This window comes from Callospermophilus lateralis, chromosome 8 (genome assembly GCF_048772815.1).
Source record: "Callospermophilus lateralis isolate mCalLat2 chromosome 8, mCalLat2.hap1, whole genome shotgun sequence".
Classification (NCBI taxonomy): domain Eukaryota; kingdom Metazoa; phylum Chordata; class Mammalia; order Rodentia; family Sciuridae; genus Callospermophilus; species Callospermophilus lateralis.
In genome coordinates this window covers 112,249,579-112,273,914 of record NC_135312.1, presented here as the reverse complement: position 1 = coordinate 112,273,914, position 24,336 = coordinate 112,249,579, and the positions used below count along the sequence as shown (strand labels likewise).

The 24,336-nt window shown below is 44.0% G+C and overlaps 1 protein-coding gene across 1 annotated transcript; it reads right to left on the bottom strand.

Moving 5' to 3' along the window:
- Positions 1 to 1,505: 1,505 nt before the first annotated feature.
- Positions 1,506 to 8,616, bottom strand: Sfrp2 (secreted frizzled related protein 2). Its single transcript, XM_076865050.2, has 3 exons — positions 8,115 to 8,616; positions 5,731 to 5,811; positions 1,506 to 1,810 (listed from the first exon to the last, which is right to left on the bottom strand). Exons 1-3 carry the CDS (start codon positions 8,614 to 8,616, stop codon positions 1,506 to 1,508), a joined length of 888 nt encoding a protein of 295 aa, XP_076721165.2.
- Positions 8,617 to 24,336: the final 15,720 nt, after the last annotated feature.

The window sequence follows — 24,336 nt, the reverse complement described above, 5'->3', positions numbered from 1 at the left end:
AGCTGTTCACCCCCTTCCACATGTGAGGACAGTGAGAAAGCACCATCTCTGGAACAGAGCTCTCACCAAATACTGAATCTGCTGGCAAATTGACCTTGAATTTCCCAGCTCCCAGAACAGGGAGAAATAAATTTCTGTTGTTTATAAATTATCCAGCCTAAAATAGACTAAAACATAGACTAAAACAAACCTTTTGTGGCTGTCTGTCCACTTCTTAATACTAGTTTTTCACCATTCCTTCATTCATATTTTCCTTCATTCCTTCAGCTGTGGCTGGCCTTCCTTATGTGAGCGTCCACGTTTAAGTAGAGAAGGAATTGCCTCTTTTTGCAATGGTCATTCTTTTTCATCATAAAAATCTCAGGAAATGAAAAGCACAACTGTACAGCTCATGGGCCTAAAGTTTAGCATAGCATTGTCAAGTAGCTGCAGCTGAACTGCTGAGAAGGGACAAAAGAAGCCTTCAAGTCTCTGCTTCCCACAGGGTCAGCAGTGGTGAAATGTGGGAGATGTGAGACACAAGGTGGGAGGGTGCGGGGACATGGGGGGGGAGACACTTGAGAAGCAGATAACTTCAAACAAACTGGACCCCCTGAGAAGAAATTGACCACTCATGCATAGCTCCCTCCCAGCCCCTTGTACTGAAAAGACAAGACGGAAGACAAAGAATAGGTAAAACAGGATGTAAAGTTTATATACAAGAATATAATGTTTATCTGAAATATTTACAGGGTTGGTTAAAGCAATATTTTTACAACTTTTTTTCAGGTCAACTAGTATGTATATTACAGGTAAGCTACAATGGTTTAATTTGCAAAAATTAAGTAAAAAATGTTTTAAACACAGCTTAAAGTACTCAAGTCAATAGTAAAATTTCTTTACTTTGCCCTTTATTTGAAGAGATCATGCTATGAAGAATGGTTAATGTGCTTTTTATAAATGGAAAGTCTGCAGCTGGAATGTGATACATGCAACAATCTGGCGTTCCCAATGAGGGTGTAAAATGACAAATGAATCCTTGTTAAGACTTAGATGCTGAGTCCCAGGCTGGAGCCCGGGAAGAGGTTGAGATAACAGCCAGCTTTATCTCAACAAAGTGTGAACCACAAGTTTGGGCCAACAGGGAAAAATGCATCCGTTTGCATGCTACGGCAACATCTGTGGAAAGATTGTTTCCCACCAAATAGCGGGAAACAAATCAGACCCAAGTCACCTATTCAAAAACTAGCCTTGAACTGTTTTAAACCTTCATAAAAATATTCATAATTTTATTAGTTTGAACATTTCCACATGATCTGGGTGGGTTTTCCCTAACTTGAGATCATCTATCCACTCCCAGGCCTCCCAGGGCCTGGTGACTCAGGAAGGCTGGGTATGCAACGTGCAAAAGGCAGCTGGGGCTGGAGCAAGGGGCTGTGCTTGGGAGACAGGAAGTGACGTCCTAGAGCGGAAGTGGTCAGCTGGGCTCTGGAGCTGACCAGTCAGGAGCCAAGCGGATGCCGGAACTAGCACTGCAGCTTGCGGATGCTGCGGGAGATGCGCTTGAACTCTCTCTGCCCCTTCTGCCACCGCTTCACGGAGGTGATCACCAGCTCCCCGCCCTGTTTCTGTCCCATGACGAGATAGGGCGTGTTGATGTCGTTCATCTCCTCACAGGTGCACTGCAAGCTGTCTTTGAGCCACAGCACGGATTTCTTCAGGTCCCTTTCGGACACGCCGTTCAGCTTGTAAATGGTCTTGCTCTTGGTCTCCAGGATGATCTTGGTATCTCTGTTGATGTAGGTTATCTCCTTCACTTTTATTTTCAGCGCTGTGAGGATGAGAGGGGGCAGAAGGAATCACACCAGTGACCATGAGACCATACAGTATAGGCTGGGAACGTGTGTGCACTCTGTCCAGCGGCATGTGTGTGTGACTTGGCCTGTGGCAGGAAAGAGGAGCTTCCTAGAACTAATAAGACTGTCAGGGGTTGCAGGTAGGGGGTTGGGAGCTGGGGGCAGCAGGTGGCTCCATTTCTAAAGCCTCAAAGCATTTGCCAGGCACTTTGTTTCAAATCAGCCACCCTTTCCAAATGCTTTCTCTTTGCAGGACTCAATTAACTTTTCTCCTGGTTTCCTCGCCCACCCTTGTGTTTGTAAGTAGGTTGCATGTGGTTCCTGCTCGCCCCAACAAATGACTTCCCCTATTGGAAACTTCAGCATGAAAAGAAATGCCTGACTCTTAGGTGAAACGTGATCCTTCTGTGGCCGTAAACTTTAAACTCAATTTATTATGTCGGAGAGGTTTTTGGACAAACCTGTAAGGAAATTGTATCACACAATCATTGTTTTCTAAAGAACAGATTACAGGGAAGGAGAATTGATCTTGCAGCTGCATTTGATTTGGTAAAGTAACTAGGAGAAAAAATATGCAAGACGCTTTTTAAGAGCACAACATGTTTAGCCATAAAAGTGTTTTTCTGAAGACCTCATCCTCATATGCTCTCATTTGTCTGTCCAAGGCCAAGGCATTTACAGATCATATATGTACTGTTTCCAAAATGTATATGTAGACTCATTAGAATGTTAAGACCTAACGTAAGTGGTTTACTATAAAAGACACATTTTATAGTCATGAATAGTATGCCTTGGGAAAGAAAATCCTACAAACATACATGCTGGATTTAAATTTCAAGACTCCACGAAGGCAGGAAAAGGATAGAACTTTAAGGTTGGAAGAGGTCATCCCATTAAGATCTCTTGTTATTACATGAAAAATCTGAAATCCAGAGAGTTTAATGACTGGCACCAGGTTACCCAGTTAGATTGTGTCCCACCTTAGTCTAGTTCTCTTGAGGGAAGGTCAAATTTCCCATTCTGGTTAGAGAGCACTAATTTGCCCAACTCCAGTGTGTCCTAAGACCCTTGGTGCCACTGACAGCTGTTCTGTATAGGGGACGTGCAAGTATGACTTCCTGACTTTGATAGGGTTTAATGCATTGTTTAAATTAGTAATAGAGGAAGAGTTTTCTTGAGTGTTTATAACTCTTTGAGGGTTTCTCTATCTTTTTTGAAAATCTCAGGGAATTCGACTGTGACTTTCCAGCCAATCAGAAATGAGAAGCTTAACCAGGATGAAATCAAGAATGCTGGATATGCCTCTGAAACAGCACTGAGTTCTCAGACTTTGTGAGACCAAAGTCATGGAAATATCACATGTGGTCTCTGTAAAGCGGATAGGGCCCTGGAAAGCCCCACCATGAACTGATTACACATTATCCAGGAGCTGGTCTCTAGCACAGATGGAGTGTGTACAAGACTTCACCTGGCCAAATGAAACATTCTTGAGCTGGGAGATCAAAAACCAAATCATCACTTTTAACCAGGAGGAGATTTATTACTCCTCTTCCTGTAGCTATATAATAACCAACTTGGCAAACACGTATCATGGGAAAACATTAGGGATTTCCTCTTTGCATTTTCAGCTGAGACCAAACATAGGGAATTAAAGCTCCAAAATAACTGTTCCTGCCTTGGAAGATGTGACCAGGGATGTTAGAGTGATGATACCACCCTGCTCAATGAGCTAGCTATCTACACATAGATCAGAAGGCAGTTCTGAAGTAAGGAGGTGTTCCACATTTTCCCCACGTTTAAGGAGTGCAGTGGGGAAGTTTCTGCCTTCCCAGATGATTCAGGGTCAGTAAATCAGATGGCTATGCTTGATCCTTCTACCCATGACTCCACAAAGAGCAGAGTAATATGGAATACTGCCTGTAAACTAAAGGTACATGATGCCCTTCCTGGAATTCCACTTCATTATCCCTTAATGGGTCAAAAGGAGAGTGGAGAGATAGAAAACAAAGTTCAAGAGATACCTGCATGTGTGACACCTCAAGTGTGAAGACTTCCATGGTGTTTAAAAGGATTCCCCTAAGGAGACAGACTATAGAACCTGATAGGGGGATTTTCTGTTAAGTTCAGTATGTGTAAGCAAGCAAATATGTGTGTCCCCTCTAATCAACTGTTTTGGTTTTCCATGAAAGTCAGGAGAGTTATCTTACATGCAGTGCAAAGGACATAAGCTACCAGATGAAAATAATATTTCATAGAATTTTTAATGTTTTACTAAAATGGTAGTTATCTCTCTTGTCTTTAATCAAATCTTACAGCATGGAAACTTAGAACTGTGTTTTGGTAAGGCTCTGGTGGTTTGGGATTATCTGCTGCTAACATGCCTGGCCCCCAGAAAGTTTGCAATTTGTACATATTTGAATGCAGATGTATGAGATCCTATTAGCCCTACCATTTGTGGCTCTTCCTGAAGGAAAGGGTTGGTTAAGACTTTGAACTACTTTCTCTCTCTCTCCTCTTCCTTAACAGGGGGAAACCTTTTCAAAGGTAGGGACTAGCCAAGGTGAAAACAAGGCTACTTCTGGAAGAGAGCTGGAGCTGATGAAGGACGGTGATTGGATTGTTTTCCAGAGTCAGGGAGCTGGCTAGGCCCGAGGTTTTAGGGATGGCAAGGGAAGGAGAGTGGAAATCTATGAAAAGTGGGAGCTGGAATGATGTCTCTCAGTCTCACCGATTTGTTGAATCAGTGTAAGTGCTAATACAGATCTGTTGAGCACATTATTGATTGATAGGGCAGGGATTTTAGGACTTTACCTATTTACCAGTAACTTCAGGTTTCTACCTGAATAAATACTTTTAAGGATACCAGTTACACTAACACAAAGGTGTCAGCTCTTGGAATAGGATTACAGCCTTAGGAGTCTGGGTGAAGTTCTTGGCCATTTCCAACTCGGATTTTGCACTGCTTCTGGGTCTAGCTGGGCTCCCCACTCAGCTGGGAGGCCTGAGGACCCCAGAGGAGGCTCTGGTGGAGTTCTTTGCAGAGGAAGCCTCCCACTTTCTTTCCTCTTCTAATACTCTTTTTAAGGGGAGTCACTTAGACTTCATGGAACTTGGGCAACGTATCACATATGTTTTTTATTGGCCTTAAGCACCATGTCATCGTGGCATCTTTCATGTATCTTGCTAAAGTAAATTTCTAAGCTTTCTTCTTCTCTGCCTTTTCCCCCTAACTATTTGCATAAAAGTGTGGCAAATGTGTCTAGACTTACTCATAAAACTTTACAAAAATTTATTTTAAAAAAGGAATTTAAGATGGTAATTGAGGATCATGCAACAGCCCATGTTAGGTGTCTTCTCACGAAGTCCTTCTTTTTAAATTTAAGGATCCTCTGCCCTATAAATAATTGATCAGTGCCTTGGATGTATTCACCACTGATAGAACATAAGAGGAACAAATCACTATGGGTTATAAGTAAAAGTATTAATTTATCTTATTTGTGGCCAACTTAATGCCTCGAATCTTCTTTGCTGAGGGTAATATTTGCATTCCAATTGATGGAACACATGTCAAGGAAGAAAATATGACTGGGATTATGTTTGTTGGCACAAAAAAAGTCAAAGTGAGATGAAAAGTGTGCCACTGAATGTTGATGACTTGAGTCATTTTCATATTTGATTAGTGTTTAAGGAAACTGCGTCTCACTCAAAAATGTAACTCAGTACATGATTGTGACACACCAAGGAAACTAAGAGCAACTTAAATGGCTTCAGGAAGCATGAGCTATGATTGTATTTCACCCAGTCTTTAGTAGCATCTTAATGATTTGTACTTTCAGGTTTGGTAAATAAAACTTTTAAATGTGAAATCTGTTGGTGCTGGTGGTGTATTACTTACCAAAATCATTTTTACAAAGAGTTTCCATGATGTCGTTGTCATCCTCACTTTTACTCTTGCAGGCTTCACATACCTTCGGAGCTAGAAGTGTGAAAAATAGTCTTTAGTAAGTTTGCTTTAAAAGGGAATAGCAGGTGGCATTTGTAAATAACCCAAAGGGCTTATCCAGGCCAGGGCAGCAATTGTCCTAGATGACCCCTGCTTCTGCCTCTATAAAAGTAGGATACTCATTCCTAAGAAAGTCCCCTTTGCTCCTCATTTTTGGTTGGACAATATGAGAAATGCCCCATATGTTGATAAACAATAACTCCCAAATTATAAGTTGTGGGCAGAGTGTGCAGGTGTGTGTAACTAGTTCACTTGGACAGGTTGCAACTTTTCAGCTTGTCCTCCCCATCCCTGGGACATATTTGATCTAATAAAGTTATTCCCAAAGTCTTTCTAAGAAGAAAACACCCAAAGAGTCAAAGGGATCCTTGAGAGTTTTGGAAAACGTGGTATCCATAAAATACAGTCCAAAGATCTTTCTCAGCTAGAGGACACCAGGGTAGCTCATTCTAGTCAGCAGAGCTCAGCATCTCAGGGAGCCATGACTTGGTATTTTGAAGCTTGTGCAGGAAGGGGTGGCTAGTACTGTATTGTCAGGACAATCCACAACAAAGGATCTTCCCTTACCCAACCAAAACATGGGGGCTGTTTTCCCCCTGGGAAACACCTCTCTAATTATAACAGCTTGCTCTTACTGGTTCTGTCTCACCTTTTGCTTTCTGATTTGTGCTTGAGTTAGGAAGCATTTATTTCATGGTTATCTATGAAGCTTCCTGGTACAGGTTCTTCTTGCCTTTCTTTGTTTAAAACTCCCCCAAAGCAAACCTGTTTCTGAAGCTAGTCAAAGATGAGGCAGACCTGTATGTGGGGTCTGACCAAACCTAGGAATTTTGTGTTTGCATCATTATCAAAAAGTCTAGAAGGCTCTTCTAAAACAGTCTTGATTTCTTGAGAAAACATTCTCTTTCTCTCATTTACAAATATGCTTATGCTGTCTTTAAAGTTTAGGTAAAATTTAATTGTCACTAAGGTGGAATGGAATTTTCACAGAAAAAAACTTTATGTGATAGATAATCAAAGAGTTATTTATCAAATCCACCCCCTCCAAAAGAAAATTTTGAAGAGCACAAACTTTTATTTTGAAGTAGGAAAGTAACTTTTTTTTTTTTTTTTTTTTTGAGAAATGTACAGTGTATAATGTTGGTACTGATTGATAGTGGAGAAAAACAAAACCAAACAAAACCCAAACCAACGCACAAGAAACTAACTCCCCTCACCCAACCTAAATGAAATATTTCCAATTAGGAGCTCTCAGAATGTATATAAAATGTTACTAACCTGTATTGGTTAGTCTATGGTATATGTTGGACAAATGTTTGAAAAATGCCAAACATTTGCAATAAATTAGAAATCTAACCAATAAGATGATTGCAAACTCATGGTGCCTGCCAGGAAAGATTGCTAAACAACTTTGCATTTTCTTTAACTAATGATGTCTGTAGGAAAACAATTAGACTGAAAGGGAGACACTGCTGAAGTCCTGAAAGGGATTAGGAAGCCCCCTTTCTATCCCAGGGGGACCTAAATCAGCCCAGACACATTGTATACGTTTTCCTTTCAGGAAGAATATCAAGAGCCCATGAGGTTTTCATTGCTTTGATGGTTTTTGCCCAGGAACTCCCCCTCTATTTTCTAAAAACTTGGGAAACTCGTTTGCATGATTTTCTCCAGTTAATTAAAACCACTCCTAAGATAAAAGCTGATAGTGATAGAAAGATGATTCCTGGAGACTCCTTTTATGCCCTCTTTCTCAAACACCTGGGCAATTAAAACCAACTATTCAATTTCCAGTCAGTCCTGGTTTTCTCTCCCAAACCTAAACTGGCAAAGGACAAAAAGGTAGCTTAAAAAGTCATCCGTTTGTGCATCTTTGTAATCCTGACTGTATGGGAAATGATGCTGTGACTAGCACACTGCCCAGAGGTAAGAACGTGAGGAATAAGGGATGGTCAAGGAACCCTGGCTCCACACAAGCCCACTTCGAACGCTCTCAGAAGTTCGCCCTAGTGTTTGCATCTTCAGCAAGAATTGTATGTCTCTAAAGAAAAGTTGCTTTTGTTGTTCTTTGTTTTCTTTCTTTTTCTGGTATAATTCGGGGGTGGGGATGTCTCAAATTTGATAGTCTTATTGCATCATAGGAGAGCAAGGAGAGCGTCTGCCCTTCGCAGGACTGGCACCCTCAGCGTGACAAATCCGGATGCCAGAAGGGGGCTGCGGGATCCCACGGGAGGTCTTAGCTTAGCCGTGAAGGGGACGAATTAAGATGGAAGGCTTACCTTCCTCAGTGGCCGGCAGGAGGTGGTCGCTGCTAGCGAGGGGAATGCAGAGGTCGTTGTCTTGGGGGAAACGATCGCACTCGAGCATGTCGGGCCAGGGGAAGCCGAAGGCGGACATCACTGGAGCGCAGCGATCCTTCACCTGCACACAGAGTGAGTGGCACGGCTGGATGGTCTCGTCTAGGTCGTCGAGGCAGACAGGGGCGAAAAGGGAGCACAGGAACTTTTTGGTGTCCGGGTGGCACTGCTTCATGACCAGTGGGATCCAGGCACCCGCCTGCTCCAGCACCTCCTTCATGGTCTCATGGCCCAGCAGGTTGGGCAACCGCATGTTCTGGTACTCGATGCCGTGGCACAGCTGCAGGTTGGCCGGGATGGGTTTGCAATTGCTGCGCTTGTAGGAGAAGTCGGGCTGGCCAAAGAGGAAGAGCCCACGCGCCGAGCCAAGGCAGCAGTGCGAGGCGAGGACAAGCAGCAGCAGCGAACCGGGACCCTGCGGCATGGTGGGCGCACGACCCCCGCGGGGCGGAGAGAGCTGAGCCGGGGAAGCGCGAGGCAACCGGAGCTCGAGCTCGTCCCGGGTCCGCTGGTTCCGTTAGGCGCGGTTCGTGGGCTTGGAAAACCCGCGCCGGTGGTCCGAGCGCGCGAAGCCGGGAACTGGAAAGACTGCTCCGGCGAGGCGCTGCAAACTCGAGCGAGGCGCGCAGCTCCGGGGGGTTCCGACCCGGGGGAGCAGAGTGAGCCGCTGCTGGGGCACAGCCAGAGTTTTCTTGGCCTTTTTTATGCAAATCTGGAGGTGGGGGGGGGGCAAGGGAGGAGCCAGTGGAGAGTAATCTGAGGAGGGCTGGTCACTATTTTCTTGGTCTGGTTTTCGGTTGGGAATGGCCCTCGCGAGCTCGCTGGAAGTAAATTCTGGCTGTGCCCCATCCCCAGATGCTGCTGCTGCTGCGCGCGCTCTACGATCGCTTTAAACAACAAACAGACAAGCCTGGCTGCGTCCCGCAGGGAGCGAGCGAGGCGCGGGCTGCGGGAGTTGGGGACAAGCACCGCGCAAAGCGAGCGGCCTCGCAGCCAGGTTCAGGCCTGAACGTACTCCACCGTTCTAGCGGCCCTGGCCGTTGTGCATTGTGTCACAGCCCCCAGTTTTTGTTCTTTACTGCGGCATTCCGCCGCGAAACGGAGTCCCAGGGAGCCACCAACCACCCGTCGTCAGGCTCTGTGTGCCCCGGGACCTGAGCCCCAGGCCGCCTCGGCGAATTTCATTTGATACCAAAACTCCAGCTAAAGTTCATTAGAGTGGTCCATGTGGCGTGTTTCCCTCTGCTCCTAGAAAAACCAGCAGAATTATAAAGTAAGCAAAGCTTTACATGGAAAACGAAATGACAATAAGTACTGGAGTGTTTTGTTGGGGCGTTTAAATGATCTGGCCATTGTAGAAGTGCCTCGCATCTCATCAGCATCACACAAAGTTGCCCACCATTTCTCCTTTTCGGAGGCGAGATTTTTCTCATTTAAGTAAACGGGTTGAGTCCCATAAGGGTCCTAGCACAGACCGACCCTTACAGCAGGGGGCTCAGGAGAGCCGCAACTTGGGGGTTTCCTGAACACAATCGGGGAAGAATTTCTGCCCAGCACAAGAGACTGGCAGATTGGGAAGAGCAAAGAGTCCTGCCAAGAGGCGGGGAAGGGTTAAACGCGACTTGGCAGTATTGGTTCACTCACTTTACACGCGCAGGGTGTACCAAGCTGGGCAGAGGTGAACAAACTCTGCTCACGTGGTTCTGGGGATTTAGAGTCTTTGAGGACTGCAAACTGTAAGTTCACAGCTGCAAACTGGGTACTGGGTGCCAGGCAAGGAAAGTGCGTGCGTGCGTGCGTGCGTGCGTGTGCGTGTGCGTGTGTGTGTGTGTCTCCCCTCCCCCTCATCGCTCCCAATCCCCCCACCCCCGCCGGGGAAGCGGCTTTCACCTCCCGCAGCTCCTCTTGCTCCTCCTCCCTCACAGTGTGAAGGTGCGCATCCCACCGAGACCATCCCCAGAGAGCGAGGTTCTTTCATATGTAAGATGGGCGCATTGTTGTTACTTTCCGGCCACCGAGAACCGTCCACAGGCTCAGACCTGCCCTATATCCTCCCCCCGGGGATGCTTTGGCCTTGGAGACTCCCCCAGGCTCCGTAGTCGGACACGCTTTGTGGTCCAGCAGCTTAGAGGAGGGGGTTAAGAAGTGGCGAAAGCACATTCAGAATCATCTCTTATTTATTTCTGGCGGTAAACACATTTGGAAAATGCCAAGCGGTGGGAGCGCACCTTTCGAATTCGGAGAATCAGGATCGTTAAAAGCTCAGCTTTGATCCTTCTGCAGTGACACGGTTGCTCAGCCCGGGAAAGGCCCAGGGTGGCAGTAAACAGCCGCTCTCTGCCCGACTCTGTCTTAGGCCTCTCGGTTTCTAACGCAAGCACCGAGAGCCTTAAAACCCGCCTCCCCAAACACACACTACTTTGAAAACCCCGTAGGAAAGGCGAGACATCAAACAGCTGCTCGGTGCCTGAGCTCGGAGAGATGCTAGGACTTCGGCGGGGGACGGGGAGGGGTGGGAGCCTTCCCGCCTCGGACGCCCCGGTCCCCAACGCGCTCCTCTGGGGTACCCTCTGCTCCGCAGAGACCCTCGCTGGGGGCTCAAGAAGTCCGAAGACGGTCGGGCTGGTTTGAGCCAGGCTCTGTGCACACCCGGGAGGTGTGTGTGCGCGTGTGTGTGCCGGGGGCAGAGGGTGGGGCGGACCACGCGCCCCAGCGGGCCCGAGGCATTGTTTCGGGAGACCACGCGGCTACTTCACCGCCAGGGGGCGCCGGGACTCGTGCTGGTGTCACCGCTCCCGAGGTTCGCACTGTCCGGCTCCCGCCCGCCTGGCTGTCCCGCCCGCGGCGCCTACCGCAGCTGTCATGGCTTCTCCTTGCATTCAAGCCGCTCAGCCTCTACCCCACCCTGCGCCGGCTGCATCTTACTTCCCTACCTTCCCCACCTCGTGTCGCATTCCCCTCCCTTTTGTTTTTTCCTTCTCTGCGACCCGCCAAGCGCGTGTCCGTGTGACAGGCGCGCTTGCAGGACCAGCCGATTGCTAGGCAACATGGAGATAACCTCCCGTTGAGGCTGGCACCCGAGCGGGGACTTCTGAGTGAAAAACACAGCACTGGGACAATTGGTGGCAATCGCAGCGTGTCTTCCCAGCTCCGGTCCCTGTGCTACCGCAGCCAGTCACCCTGAGCAGAATGCCAGTTTAGAGATGTGTGCATGTGGTGCTGCTCCACCCGGCATCTTAGATAACACAGCCCTCTAGTTCACAGGTTTCCTCTGATCCTTGCCATTTATCCAAAGAAGCCAGAGGCTTTTGTTTTGGGATAAAACAACAAAACCCAGCCCCCACGCCCCCAACCTGTTAACTCTCTTCTCTGCCGATTTAGTGCCTCTTTTAGGAACGGAAATTCTATTCACCACACCTAGTAAGTGGTGATGGATGTCCACCCCATGGTGATTCCATATACCAAGCCACGCATGCTGTTTAAAGAGCTCTGCCCAATGGGTCTCTGGGAATGGAGGGGTTTTGATTCCCCCTCACCCCACGGCACACAGCGAATAACATCTCACCCACAGGTTACAGGCCTGAAGAAAAGCCTCCATCAACTGGTGTTCTGGATTTGGCCCTGCTTCTCTGCTTGAGTGTTTTCTGTGGCCAGGACACTGAAAATCTTGAGTGACAAAGAAAGGCACCCCCCCCCCAACCCCCGCCAATCACTGCAGGGCAGTTCAGACACTTGTCAAACCTGTGTTGCTGCAAGAGTTTCTGGGCAGGTAGGACCCTCACTCTCAGTCTCTGAGATTCTGTCCTGCACCAGGGCCCAAGCCGGGAGCCTCTCCACCCCAGCGTCAGCTCTGCATTCTTGAAGTGCTGGGTAAAGTGACCCTCCCATCCCCATTGGCGAAATAATCTCATGAAAGAGAAAGCGTACAGATGCTTATTTCTTAGGAGTGAAAGCAAGAAAGAGAAAAATACGTGTAATATGCTTTTTCTTAATTCTCTTACTCTAGAGCACCGGCGTCAGAAGGGGAGCTTCAAATTGGAAACTGGTTTCTTAGCCCCCTAATGTCCACACCATAACTTCTTGTTCACTTAGATTGGAAAATTTGGGGTGTTCATGCTCCAGATTAAAATGCACAGCCTCTTGCGATGCATTAAGGCGTTACAGCAATTCCCAAGCCCAGAGGAATTCAGTACTTGGGGAAGGGACGTGAGCGACGCAGAGAAGAGCAATCCATTGCTAAGAGGCTTCACGAACTATCTGATTGAGGGCCATCCTGCCTTATGACATCCTCACTGCCACCTTTTTATCATCCTTTTGCACATCACTAGTCACGAGGAAACTGAGACGCTCAGAGATCAATTGAGCCAGGTAGTAGCTGCTGACCTCATAGGTATTTTGGTGAAATTATGCCTCGGCCGGTTTTGGGGACCCGTCCTGATCTATTGAGTGTCTTCAACAGCTTCGTGGCTTGGCTTTCACCCACGCGTCGGTCAGCGGGTGGGCGACGTCTGGTCCTCCTCTTTCGGCCGTGCCTGCTCTGCCTGAAGCCGCACCTCTTTCAAGTTACTACTCTCCTGAAGCATCTTTTCTGAGATTCGAAGTAGCCATGTGGGGGCGCCATTTCCCAAACCGGACCTTGTCCCTCTAAGATGGCAAGTCGGCTTCTTTCCTGCTATCGAGGCTCTGAGATCCTTGCCTTTTTTTTTTTTTTTTTTTTTTTAAACACATTGGGCTCGAGGATGGCTTTTTTTTTTGGGGGGGGGAACTGGGGGTCATTTTCTTTGTCTTTGGTCCTCCCTTCACTGGGCCTCACTGCCCTTGAGGGTAGCTTCCCGACGTCGGTGCAGGGAGGACAGGTGCCAGCGCTCGCTCGCAACGCGTGTCCGCTTGCACCTGGACGCCTGGTACCCACCGCTTAGACCCGGGCCTGCCACGCCCGCCTCGGCCTCTCATTAAAAAGAAAAGAGTTGAGTCTGAGGACGAGCAGTTTGCCCACCCTCAGCCCGAGTTCTTGCGCGGATCGCTTTGCTGAAGATTTCAAGGGCTCGGGATCCTTCTGGGAAAACCAGCGAAGGGACCTGGGAGGCCAGTCTCTGCCCGTCCCCGAGGCGAGGCCCCTGTCGCCTTTTCGCGGCCGAGTCGCAGACTGGTTGGCTGGGGGCAGGGGGTCCCCGGGCCCGGGCAGGAGCCGCCCCCCGTCTTCCCGGCGGGGTCACCTTACCGCGGAGGACGCGGAGCCCGGAGAGCGGCAACGCCCGGTGGGTGTGAGCTCCCTGGCTGGTGTGAAGCAGCCAGTGTGAAGCCCTATCAGTTCCCGAGCCCTTTTTGTCCCAAGTACATTGGGAAAGACTCTGAAGTCAGCGAAGGGAGACTTTGGGAACTCCATAAAAATGGCTAGAAAACCAGTCTCCAATATAATAAAAATAATTACTCTAGGATCATTTCCTTGCTCTTCCCCTGGCCACACGGATGATTTAGTGAAAAACTGACGATGGACAGAGGAAGTTGTTTTATAATATACTTTTTTTTTTTTTTTTTTTTTTTTTTCAGAAAAAGAAGGAGAAACATCATGGAGGCAGCCTGGGTTTGGCGCCTTTGCAGGGACCAGTTTCCATTTTTTTTTTTTCCTATTGTTTTTTCAAAGAGAAGATTTTCGAAGAAGGGACGAGGCTAGGGCATGGCTTTTCTTATTTGCATCCCTGGGCTACTTCTGGTTAAAAAACAGAACAAAACAAAACATCCTTGGTGGCGGTTCAGGAATATCCGCCTCTGGGAAGGAAATTTCATTTGTTTAGTGCATACAACACCCCACCACCACCTCCCCACCCCTGCCCCAAAGCAGCTTTTTATTTACAGTCTAAATTCTCCGATTTGCTGGGCCATTAGTAATTCCTTGGTCTTGGGTTCCAAAATTTGAAGTTTGTGTCAAGTGTGTGCATTTAATTCATTAACACTTTTCCTTTCCTCCCCCCTGACCCCTTTCCTCCATTTTCCCCTGTCTTTTTCTGGAATCCCAGGAGTTTATTGATCGCCGATGAGTTGCAAATGCTGATGAGACTCTTGAAATGAAGTATCTCCTAACTGCTCACATTAGGAAACCCGAATGGAAACAGCAAAACCCAGGGCTATTCATAGAGGGCAGTCCACAAACCAGTCTCTGGGAAGAAAGACCTGCTCCATTGTCTGAAGTGAACAGCAGGGGTCACTGGCTAAACTGGTGCTTCACTCGGGTGGGAATTTATTGCCATCAGATAAGAGCACAAAGTCAATACAATAAAGCCTGTTGGCTCTAAAGCAACAGATGGAATCTGAATTCCTGCACACATGTACGATCTTTCCAGAGACAAATCCCTGAATAAAAAGCCTTTTGTCATTCTTAGTGAACTGAGTGTTAGGGATGCTTTTCCATACTCCATGTTTGTCTGTCTGTTTGGATCTTTCTCTATAATGGTAGACTTTAATGCAGCTCAAATTAAGACATTTGTCAGATTCATTAAAGTGATTCATCATTTTGTGACACATTCAACTTTAGTAAGTAACAAGATTCATAGAAGTAGTTAAACCTAAATTAGAAAAGCCTTTTTGTTGTTGTTGTTTAATTGTTGTTGATCTAAGGCTAAGAGTATATAACCTGTAATTTCAAACTACAGTGTCCAGCATATGCTGATGTAGCAGTTTTGACTGAAGGCATTGGTACTCACTATTAACAAAGTTTCATTAGTGAGCCCAGTGTTTCTTAGTAGTTTGTAAATCTCCAGTGATACAATGGGGAGTGAAATATTACATAGAAATAACATTTCCAAATGTTAAATGGAATTCCTGGTAGGTGGCCAGTTTGTAAAGTGTCTAGAGATCATCTTGGCCATGTTGTGCAAGCTTTGCTGTTTTCCTTTTATTTCCTTGAAATCTTAATTAGCCAAAGAAGTTCATGACAAGTTCTTCCCTGGAAGAAAATAAGGATGGAAAGAACACTTTTATGAGTACACTTAATTTATTACTCTTTTAGTAGTTTAGAAACCCTTCTCTGTCTGCTTGCCTGCATTAAAGCTTCAAGATGAGCAAGTTTATCTGAGGTTTTTCTATTATCAATTCTTCTCTAGAACAAATACTGAAAACATGTCTTTAACCCTTCTGTTCCATTGAGGGAATTGAAACCATTGATTTGTGCTAGTTCTGGTTATATTCAGAGGAGCTGAGGATGCAGAGGACAGGAGAGCAGGAGAGAAGGAAAGGGTCAATTTTGCTTATAACCAGCTTCAAAATCAGATTTTTTTTCATTTTAAAATGTTTTGAAAATGATCTATTATTCCCTAGAATATTCCCATGCTATCTATGGACTTTCTAGGTAGTCATTGGAATTATTTCCATGAGATGTCACCGTGTCACCACAACAGGGTAAATATTCTGCCCTGTTCTTCTTTTTAATAGATGTTATAATTAGCAGCCTAATACCTTAATGTGGAAAATTTCCTCAAGATCGTTAGCATTTAATTCTGTCCATCCCAATCAAATGACTGCTGAGTGTCTATGCTGCACTGAGGGAGTTAAAAAAAAAGGGCCTTCATCTTTAGGATTTTTTTTTGGCTTGGTATTAGGTAAAATTAAAAATTTGCTGTTTTGCATTTACTTAAAGATGGCACATGTCTGAGAATAAAGAATTTTTCTGACTGCACATGGACAAAAGGTGAAGATTCTCAAAGAGTGAATATGTGTTGCGTGGCAAAGGAATAACAAAGCAAAGGATGACCATTTATTTGCTGGTCCTGTTTGAGAACCTGTTGTCTTTGAGTAAACTTTATGAGAAAGCAGACAATCAGAAAAACCTTCTGTAAAAGATCTTGAGAAATCTGTTCCTTGTCCTCATATAAGATCAGCTTAAATGATCAAACAAAAGATTATATTCTGCCCAGTTTATAAATTTACTTTCAGAAAAGAATATTCATGTTTTAATAAACCTAAATTATTTTGAATGCTCCTAACACAAAGAAATGATAAATGTTTAAGGTCAGAGATATGCCAGTTACACTGATCTGATTATTACATATAGCATAGTATACATGTATTGAAATATCAAACTGTACCTCATAAATATGTATAATTACTATGTGTCAATTGAAAATGAAAATATATTTAAAAACCTAAATTGTAATAAATACATGGGAAAATTTTATGGCCCACTTAAAAAAAAATGCTGTCTCCTGAGCAATTTTGCATTTCTCCAATCAACAACCAACTGCTGAATAAAAGACAGAAGGGAATAAAGCAAAGTTAAATAAATTTAATATGAAATTTTCTACTCACAGTTTGCTTTCCCTTTAAAAAGTATCTTTTTTTAAAAAAAATAAATGTAATACATATTCTATATAAAACATTCAGACAATACAAGAGAATAGTGACAATCTTTTTACAAATTTTACTACCCAGATCTAAAAAACAAAACAAAACAAAGCAAAACAAAACAAAAAACCCCCAAAGGTAAAAATAGTTATATTCTTTTAACTTAAGAATAAGTGAACAGGGCTGGGGTTATAGCTCAGTTGGTAGAACACTTGCCTAGCACATGTGAGGCACTGAGTTCAATCCTCAGCACCACATTAAAAAAAAAAAAAATACAAGTATTGTGTTCATGTACTATAGAAATATTTTAAAAAGTGAATATACAAAAGTTTTATAAAGATACAAACAAATGATAGTACTATTTGTAACATTTTTCGTGGGTCAAAGTGAGACTTTGGTGACAATGAATTACCTTTGAATATAGTATTCAAGCCATATTCAATTTTGGGAGTGTATGTCCCTTTGTTGAGGTAGCCCTCCCATTTCTTAAGTTCACGAGTGTTGCTGCCTTTGTAGTGGCCCACTTATATGTGTTGTGACAGGATGGCTTATGGTAAGTGCCCCATTCTCCAGATTTCTCCCAATAAAGAAGTTTGATCATAATATTATCTAGCATTTTGGCAGGTTAGCCAAAACTCAGACAGTGTTTTTCTCAATATGATATTCCCCATATCAACTTGGTTAAAAAGAGGAATTTTTGATTTGCAAAAAAAATAAAAAGCCAATAGAGCTTTTCTCTTAACCTCAAAAATGGCGTGGTTAGAATTTGAGAAGGGTTAGTCTGTATTTTTCTGAATCATTTTTCCCATTCATGTATTTCAAGTATCCCTTTGTGCAGAGAAGAATGTATTTGGGAAACCAGAACTTTCTGGTTCCTGGAGAATATAATTGGAAAGCCCCTTTTGCCTACCATAGGGATGATTGGCAGGGAAGGTGGGGTGGGGTGAGGTTGAGTTTGTGTAGTTATGAGTTCAGCTTTGAAAAGGGACAGCATCAGAATAGACATGACCCATGACATGAGTCGTGTTCCTTTTATTCACAAAATGTATGCCCACAAGCCCTCTACTAAGGATCATCATGCTGGCATGAAATAGCTGGAAACTATTTTATATTCTGTGTCTATCTATATTCTACTTTTTAAACCAATTAATTTGGTTAAAATACAAGATTGTACTTTAAAGGAAAAGATTGTACTTTATGTCCAAATATGGTCTTCTTGAACATTGATCATTAGGATGTGTGCCATCAATTTTACAGAAGTAATGGATATGTTCATTGCTTTATGATGATTTTCTTTCCCAATTCTTCTTATAATCACACACTGGTACTCATTTTCAAGATGGTATGGTTAGAATGATATTTGGCCATTGGTAGAGTAAGTTGACTTCTTTACTCAAGAATTGCACCTGTGAGTTGGGCACAGTGGTGCACACCTGTGATCTCAGTGACTCAGGAGGCTAAGGCAGGAGGATTATGAGTTCAAAGCCAGTTTTAGCATCTAAGCAACTCAGTGAGAGCCTGTCTCTAAATAAAAATACAATAAAGAACTGGGAATGCGGCTCAGTGGTTGAGGGCTCCTGGGTTCACTTCCTAGTACCAGAAAAAAAAAAAATTGCACTCATAGCTCTGGGCTTTAGTGTGTGATGCAAGTCATGGATCATATGCAATATTGTATTAGTCAGGATGGGTGATGTTATACTGCTATAACAATTGCCACCAAAGGATAGAAGTTTGCTATGGATCAGGAGACCTTCCAGAGCAAATTATGGTTACTACCATAGTGAGTCTATCACTTTCATTTAGAAGTGACACATGCTACTTTTGTTCACATTCTATTGGATAAATCAGAAGAAGGCCACCCCTAACTTCAGAGGGGTGGATAAAATCCTACTTTATGACTAATAATGAAAGAAACTGGGTAACAGAGAGCAATACCAATGACTAACACGTAAATATACACATTTCATAGCTATTGCTTTAAACATTGCTTAAATAACCATCAAGTGATGAATAAAGACTGTCAAGGTTTACAGAGTGACATTCTTCAAAGTTGTAGTTAGTGAACAAATTGACATGACAAAGAATTACATGAGCCTTGGGGCTGGGGTTGTGGCTCAGCAGTAGAGCACTCACCGAGCACGGGCGAGGCCCTGGGTTCAATCCTCAGCACCACATAAAAATAAATAAATTAATTAAAGATACTGTGTGCAACTAAAACTAAAAAAAAAAAAAAAAAAGAATTACATTAGCCTTTTCCTATGGTTATGGATCAGAGCAGAGTCTATAGGTCTTGATCTGATTCCACTGCATTAATCATTAGCAATGGTGACCAACATGAAGATATAAAAATAGGAAGGTTAGATAGATACAAAACTGTTTCCTAGAATCAAGATACCTAATATGGTGGACCCATAAAAGTTTTACATTTCTGTTTGTCAATCTTAATTAACTCTTATAGGAGTTTCTCATAGGAGTGATTTTAGGAAACAGAGCATTACTGAAATAGAGCATTACACAGAAAAGGATATGTGCTTTTAAAACATGTTTATATTATATATATGATAAAGAGAGTAGTTATAAAAACATAACTTGGGAGAGTAAAACAACATTTTTTAAGAAAGTATTTTCTGAATTAATTTATTTTAATCAAATAAAATCTTTGAGGAAACTGAAAGGTGTTGAGGTTATAGCCAGGAATACAATATTTGTATAACATCATTCCTGATCCTTGTGGATTATTTATCTATATATCTAGGTAATATTTGCATCTGAGGTGATTCAGCTAGAAAATATGTTCAGTGCAATATGAATTGCCAAAAACTTGGATAAAGACAGTAGATTGAGGGAAGAAAGATAAAGGAACGCTTCAAGCTATTTTGATGCTCTTATTTTCCATGGAACAAGATAAGGTAAGAGAGGAAGACTCTCCAGGGGAAGAGAGTCAGAGTCTCCTTGTGAGAAGGGGAAATGAGGAATGCAGATTAGATTTTCTTCTTCAGCATGGTTGCTACTAAAGAAAGCAAATCCAGTGGTTTAATTATAGATGAACATATGGGGCTGGGAGAGATTAACATCTTCCAGGCTGATATTTGGGACAGGCTGATGGTAAGAATTCACTCAGGGTTGAAGTCTGACCTTTCTGCTTTTGAGCCATGATATTTTGGACCTAAATTTTCAGTGCCTCAGTTTCTTCATCAGTAAAATGGGATAAAGACAGCACTGTGCTAGCTTTCGGTTACTATAACAAATACTTGAGATAAATCAACTGATAAAGGGGAAAGGTTTATTTTGGCTTACAGGATGTTTCAGTGCACAACTGATCTGTTGCATTGCTTTGGGCCTGTAGAGGTGCATGTTTCCCTTGTGTCCAGGGAGCAAAAAAAGAAAGAGGAAGAAACTCTTTCAGGGGCACACCCCCAATAACCTAAGTTCCTCCCATGAGGCTCTACCTCCTAAAGGGTTCATTACTTCCCAATAACACCACAGGCTGGGAACCAAGGCTTTAACACATGGGCCTTTGGCCTTTGGGGACCCTTATCCAAACCGTAGCAAGGTGAGAGTTAATGGTGGAAAACACTTTGGGGAAGCACATAGTAAGTGCTTAATGTACTTGCTATTTATTATTTTTATTCTGTAAACTAGTGCCACAGTCTGGCTGGGCACAAATCACAGCCACTGAAGCAGGAACAAACTTTATTTCTGAACTCCACCAGCACACTCCACATACGCTCCCCGGGAACTCTCTCGAATGCCACCCGGCTCCTCCAGGAACCACCAACCGCAAAATCCCTCCTCCGGCACTTCCCCAACCAATGGGAACTCTCCAGGAATCCCCGCCAGAGCTCAAGCGGAACTCAATGGGAACTCCTCCAGAACTCAAAAGTCATCATCTTAATGGCTCGCTAGTGTCACCTCTCAACCACTACTTCTGGCAAAAATGCCATGCGTCATCCTGACTTGGCTGTGGCCCTCAACAAACTAGTCAGTAGTGTCTCCTAGCAGCCAACCTCACCCACTGTTAGAGTCTGTAAACAAGTCTGGATGGCGCCTGGCAAAATGCCAGAGGGAGTGGTTTGTGAAGTAACTCCACTGAGTCATTAAGTGTGGAGATTCCTTATTGGTTGACTGCTGTATCTAGTTTATGCTAATTAAGATAAACTGTGTGGAATGTATAAATACCTCTCCTGTCCTACAATAAACGGCTCCCACTCCTGCTGTATCAACGTACACAAGTTGTTCGTCACCCCCCCAGTTATTTTGCTGCAGCCAGCCTGACTGCGGCAACCCACACAGGCTTCCTCTGGGTATTCATCATCTGTATATAATGAGGTGTTAGGAGGTTTACTCAGGGCACACAGAACAAAACAAAAGTACAAAAAACAAAAGCCCACATCACAGTGCTGGAGTGCCATTCAGCTGTGAACAACGGGGCCTGGAACACAGTCCACATCATCATCTCAGCAAGGGGAAAAAACCAAATTTGACGTCTACTAGTTACACATTCAAAAAGAAAATCAGGCTCACTAAATTGGAAATAGATTTAATTATTTAAAAAAAATATTGTTCCTGTCACTGGAAGTTGAAATGTAAGTCAAAATCCTATTACAAAATAGATGACAAGTAGTTGAAATATTAACCAAGGGAAACAGTTTTGGCACTCCAAGAACAACTCTTGTAATTAATCTTCACTGGTAATCTCTTCAGGGTGACCATTACTAATTAGAAACATGTTTTATCAACCCATCCAGATTCTAAGCCTGCTGATGGCAAGTCTATTTTTTGGTACCATCATAGCCCCAAGGTTGAGCGGTATGCTTTGCATACAGCAAGTGTATAATCAATGCAGTTTGTTACTACTCTGCATTGAGGGCTAAGCATAAAATCATACACTCAAGGCAAACACAGATCAGAATTTTTTTTTTTTTCCCCTGGAATGGAGCCATTCTCTTTTCTAGTCACAATTCAAGTGGAAAGAGTGAATTGGGTTCTGACAATGTGAGCCACAACATCTGGAGTCTGGCCCTCCACCCTGGGCCTTGACCTTCCCCTTCAGAAATGGTAGATAAATAGCTCATAGAAAAATAGTTCAAACAGCAAAGGAGTGCAGCCCTGTAGAATCCTCTAGGGCAATGGAGGGTTGTTTTGTATATATGTTCATAGGATCGTTCTCAGGCATAAAGACATTGACCTCTCTTTGGGTGCAGATGACTTACTTTTAAACCCCTCATACCCCCTCTCCCAGACTGATTCCCAACATGATTCTTTTAATTGGTATCTACTTTCCTAGAAGGATAACAAGCTTTTAGGTGTCATCTTATGTGACTAAAACTTTGAATGACTTTTCTTTTCAAATAATGTTGTTGTATTTTTTATATCTTTATTGATTCATATGTGGTGCTGAGGATCAAACCCATGCCTCTCTACATGCTAGGCAAGCACTAGCATGTAGAGAGGCACTATAACTGAGCTATATAACTGAGCCACAGCCCCAGCCCCAAATGACTATTTTTTATTGCGGTTAAAATAGGCAAAACATAAAATTTACCATTTTAACCATTTTAAGTGTACAGTTCAGTGGCACTAAGTACTTTTAAATCAAAATACAATTTATGTTTTTTAGGGCATTTTTGATTCAGTAGCAGTTTTACCAAAGGAAAACCTGGGACAGAAAAACAGGGACACTCTTATCATCTAATAGATTCTCTCAGCAGCGATTTTTGTAAATAATTTGGTGGAGTAAGAAATAGAATTTATTGCCCCAAATGAAAATCTGATGTTAGCAATCATCATTATTCTAGCTGTTCTTTTCTCTTGACAGAATTGGTTCGAGTTGCTCATAGCTTAGTGCAAATCGTGGTTTCCTAAGCTAAGTGATTCTTTAGAAACAAAACGCATGGAACAGATTTGCTGACTCTGTAGCCTGGCAGAGGATTCTGGAATACTCTTCTCTTGTGGTAACTGAAGCTATTTGAAGACTGTGTGCCCTCTCTATGACCCTGACAAGGAGTGCTGGAACACTGCCCTCCTTCTTACCTGGAACGACACCTCCAGCTCTTTTCTTTCCATTGGGTAGGATCCTATCTGCCTTTCAAGGCTCACTTTAAGTTCTCATGTCCAAAAAGTGGGAAAAAGATGGCGGCACCAGTTAGAGACTCTGGATCTGAGAAATTAAGGGGCCCGAGGGGAATAAAGTGAAAACCTTAACATGTGCTTTTGCTTTAGCTTTAATTTCTAGGTAACAGAGGCCAAGTGTGTTTAATGATGAATGTGGCAGTTCTTCTTCCATGGAGAAATTGAAGTTCATGGAAGAAAATGGTAGAATCTAAGTGCTAGGAAAGACTTTGGAAGTCAACTGGTCCATTCTCCTAGTGTAATACTGTGAGGATGGCCTCAGGCCTGAGCCTAAGCAACTCCATTTTTAAAACTCCAGCTTGAAACCTGCAGTCTCACCAGGCACACCCACAGAGCCCTCCAGTATGGCCTCAGACAAGTTACTTCCCCTCACCCTGATAAACAGAATGAATCCCCTGGGAGGCTGACTTGCCTGATAAGAGGGAAAGGCGAGAAGATCAGGATGGAGACCACCAGACCAGATGTTTCTGACCCCAGGGAAAATGATGTCACTGAGAAATCTGGTGGTAGCTGATAAGGATTGGAAGGGGAGTCAAAAGCCCCCAAATTTAATATAAATAATAGAGCTGATGACCAGGGATTCAGCCAGCCCAAACACACATGGGGGTGGGGCCCTCCCTCGTGAGCTCTTTCTCAAGATTACCCAACTCCCTTCACTCTCTCTTGTATTCCTCAGGCAACTCTCAGGGACAAATGCTCCACTGGTTCATGAGGATGGCTGTAACAAAGTACCACAGGCTGGGTGGCTTCCACATCAGAAGGGGACACGATTCCATGTATAACCGATGCTCTGGAGAGCGTCTTGCCAGGACTCACCAGCAAGCCACAAAAGTCCTACAGATGTGCTGAGATCTGGATTTCTTTAGTCTTTGGGGGTAACTGTGGAGGCGGAGGGGCTTCTGAGCACCAAGAGCAGCTGCCTTATTTTACCCCAGGGAGTCTTCCAGGGATTTATTTTTCTATTAGTGTCCTGATGTGGAAAGTGCCATGAAGTACACGTTGAGGACTTGGATATTCCAGTCACTAGAGCTGTTATGCTTATCATTTTAAATTAATATATTGTCTTGCAAAGTGGGCGTGGCACTCGCCACCCCTGGAATCAATGTGAAAGAGGATCTATTGTAGGGAGAACAATGAAAGAAGGGGAGTCAAGTAGCAGAGTGCACAGGAACCCTAAGCTCTCAATATTCCATGCAGAGACGCACTTAGACTGTGCCCAGCTGGAGAGCAGGCCTGGTGCACCCAGAGAGCACCCACCCTTGCCAAGCTCCACACCAGAGCCGCTCCCAGCAGGCTCCATTGACCCCCTGTCACCACTCCATATGGACATAAGGAGATGGCACCAGAATATAAATCTACAACATCCCTAATCACGAAGTGTACTAATTATTATTTTTTAAATAGCCAGACTTTCTCAGTGAGGGAGTAGGGTGTTGATGTATAGTGTCATGTAACCTCCACCCCAGTATCAGGGCCAGACTGACCTTTGAGCAGCATGTGGGGCATGTGGACAGAGAACACCTGCACCTACCTATTCAGTAACAGCAGCTCCTGGTGGAGCCTCATTAGAAAGGAGCATCTTTGAGGGCTAGCATCTGGGATTAGCCTGTTATTCCTCTACGCTAAGTCAGTCTTGCTTCTCCCTAAGCTACAAAAGTTGGAAAAAAAAGCCCAT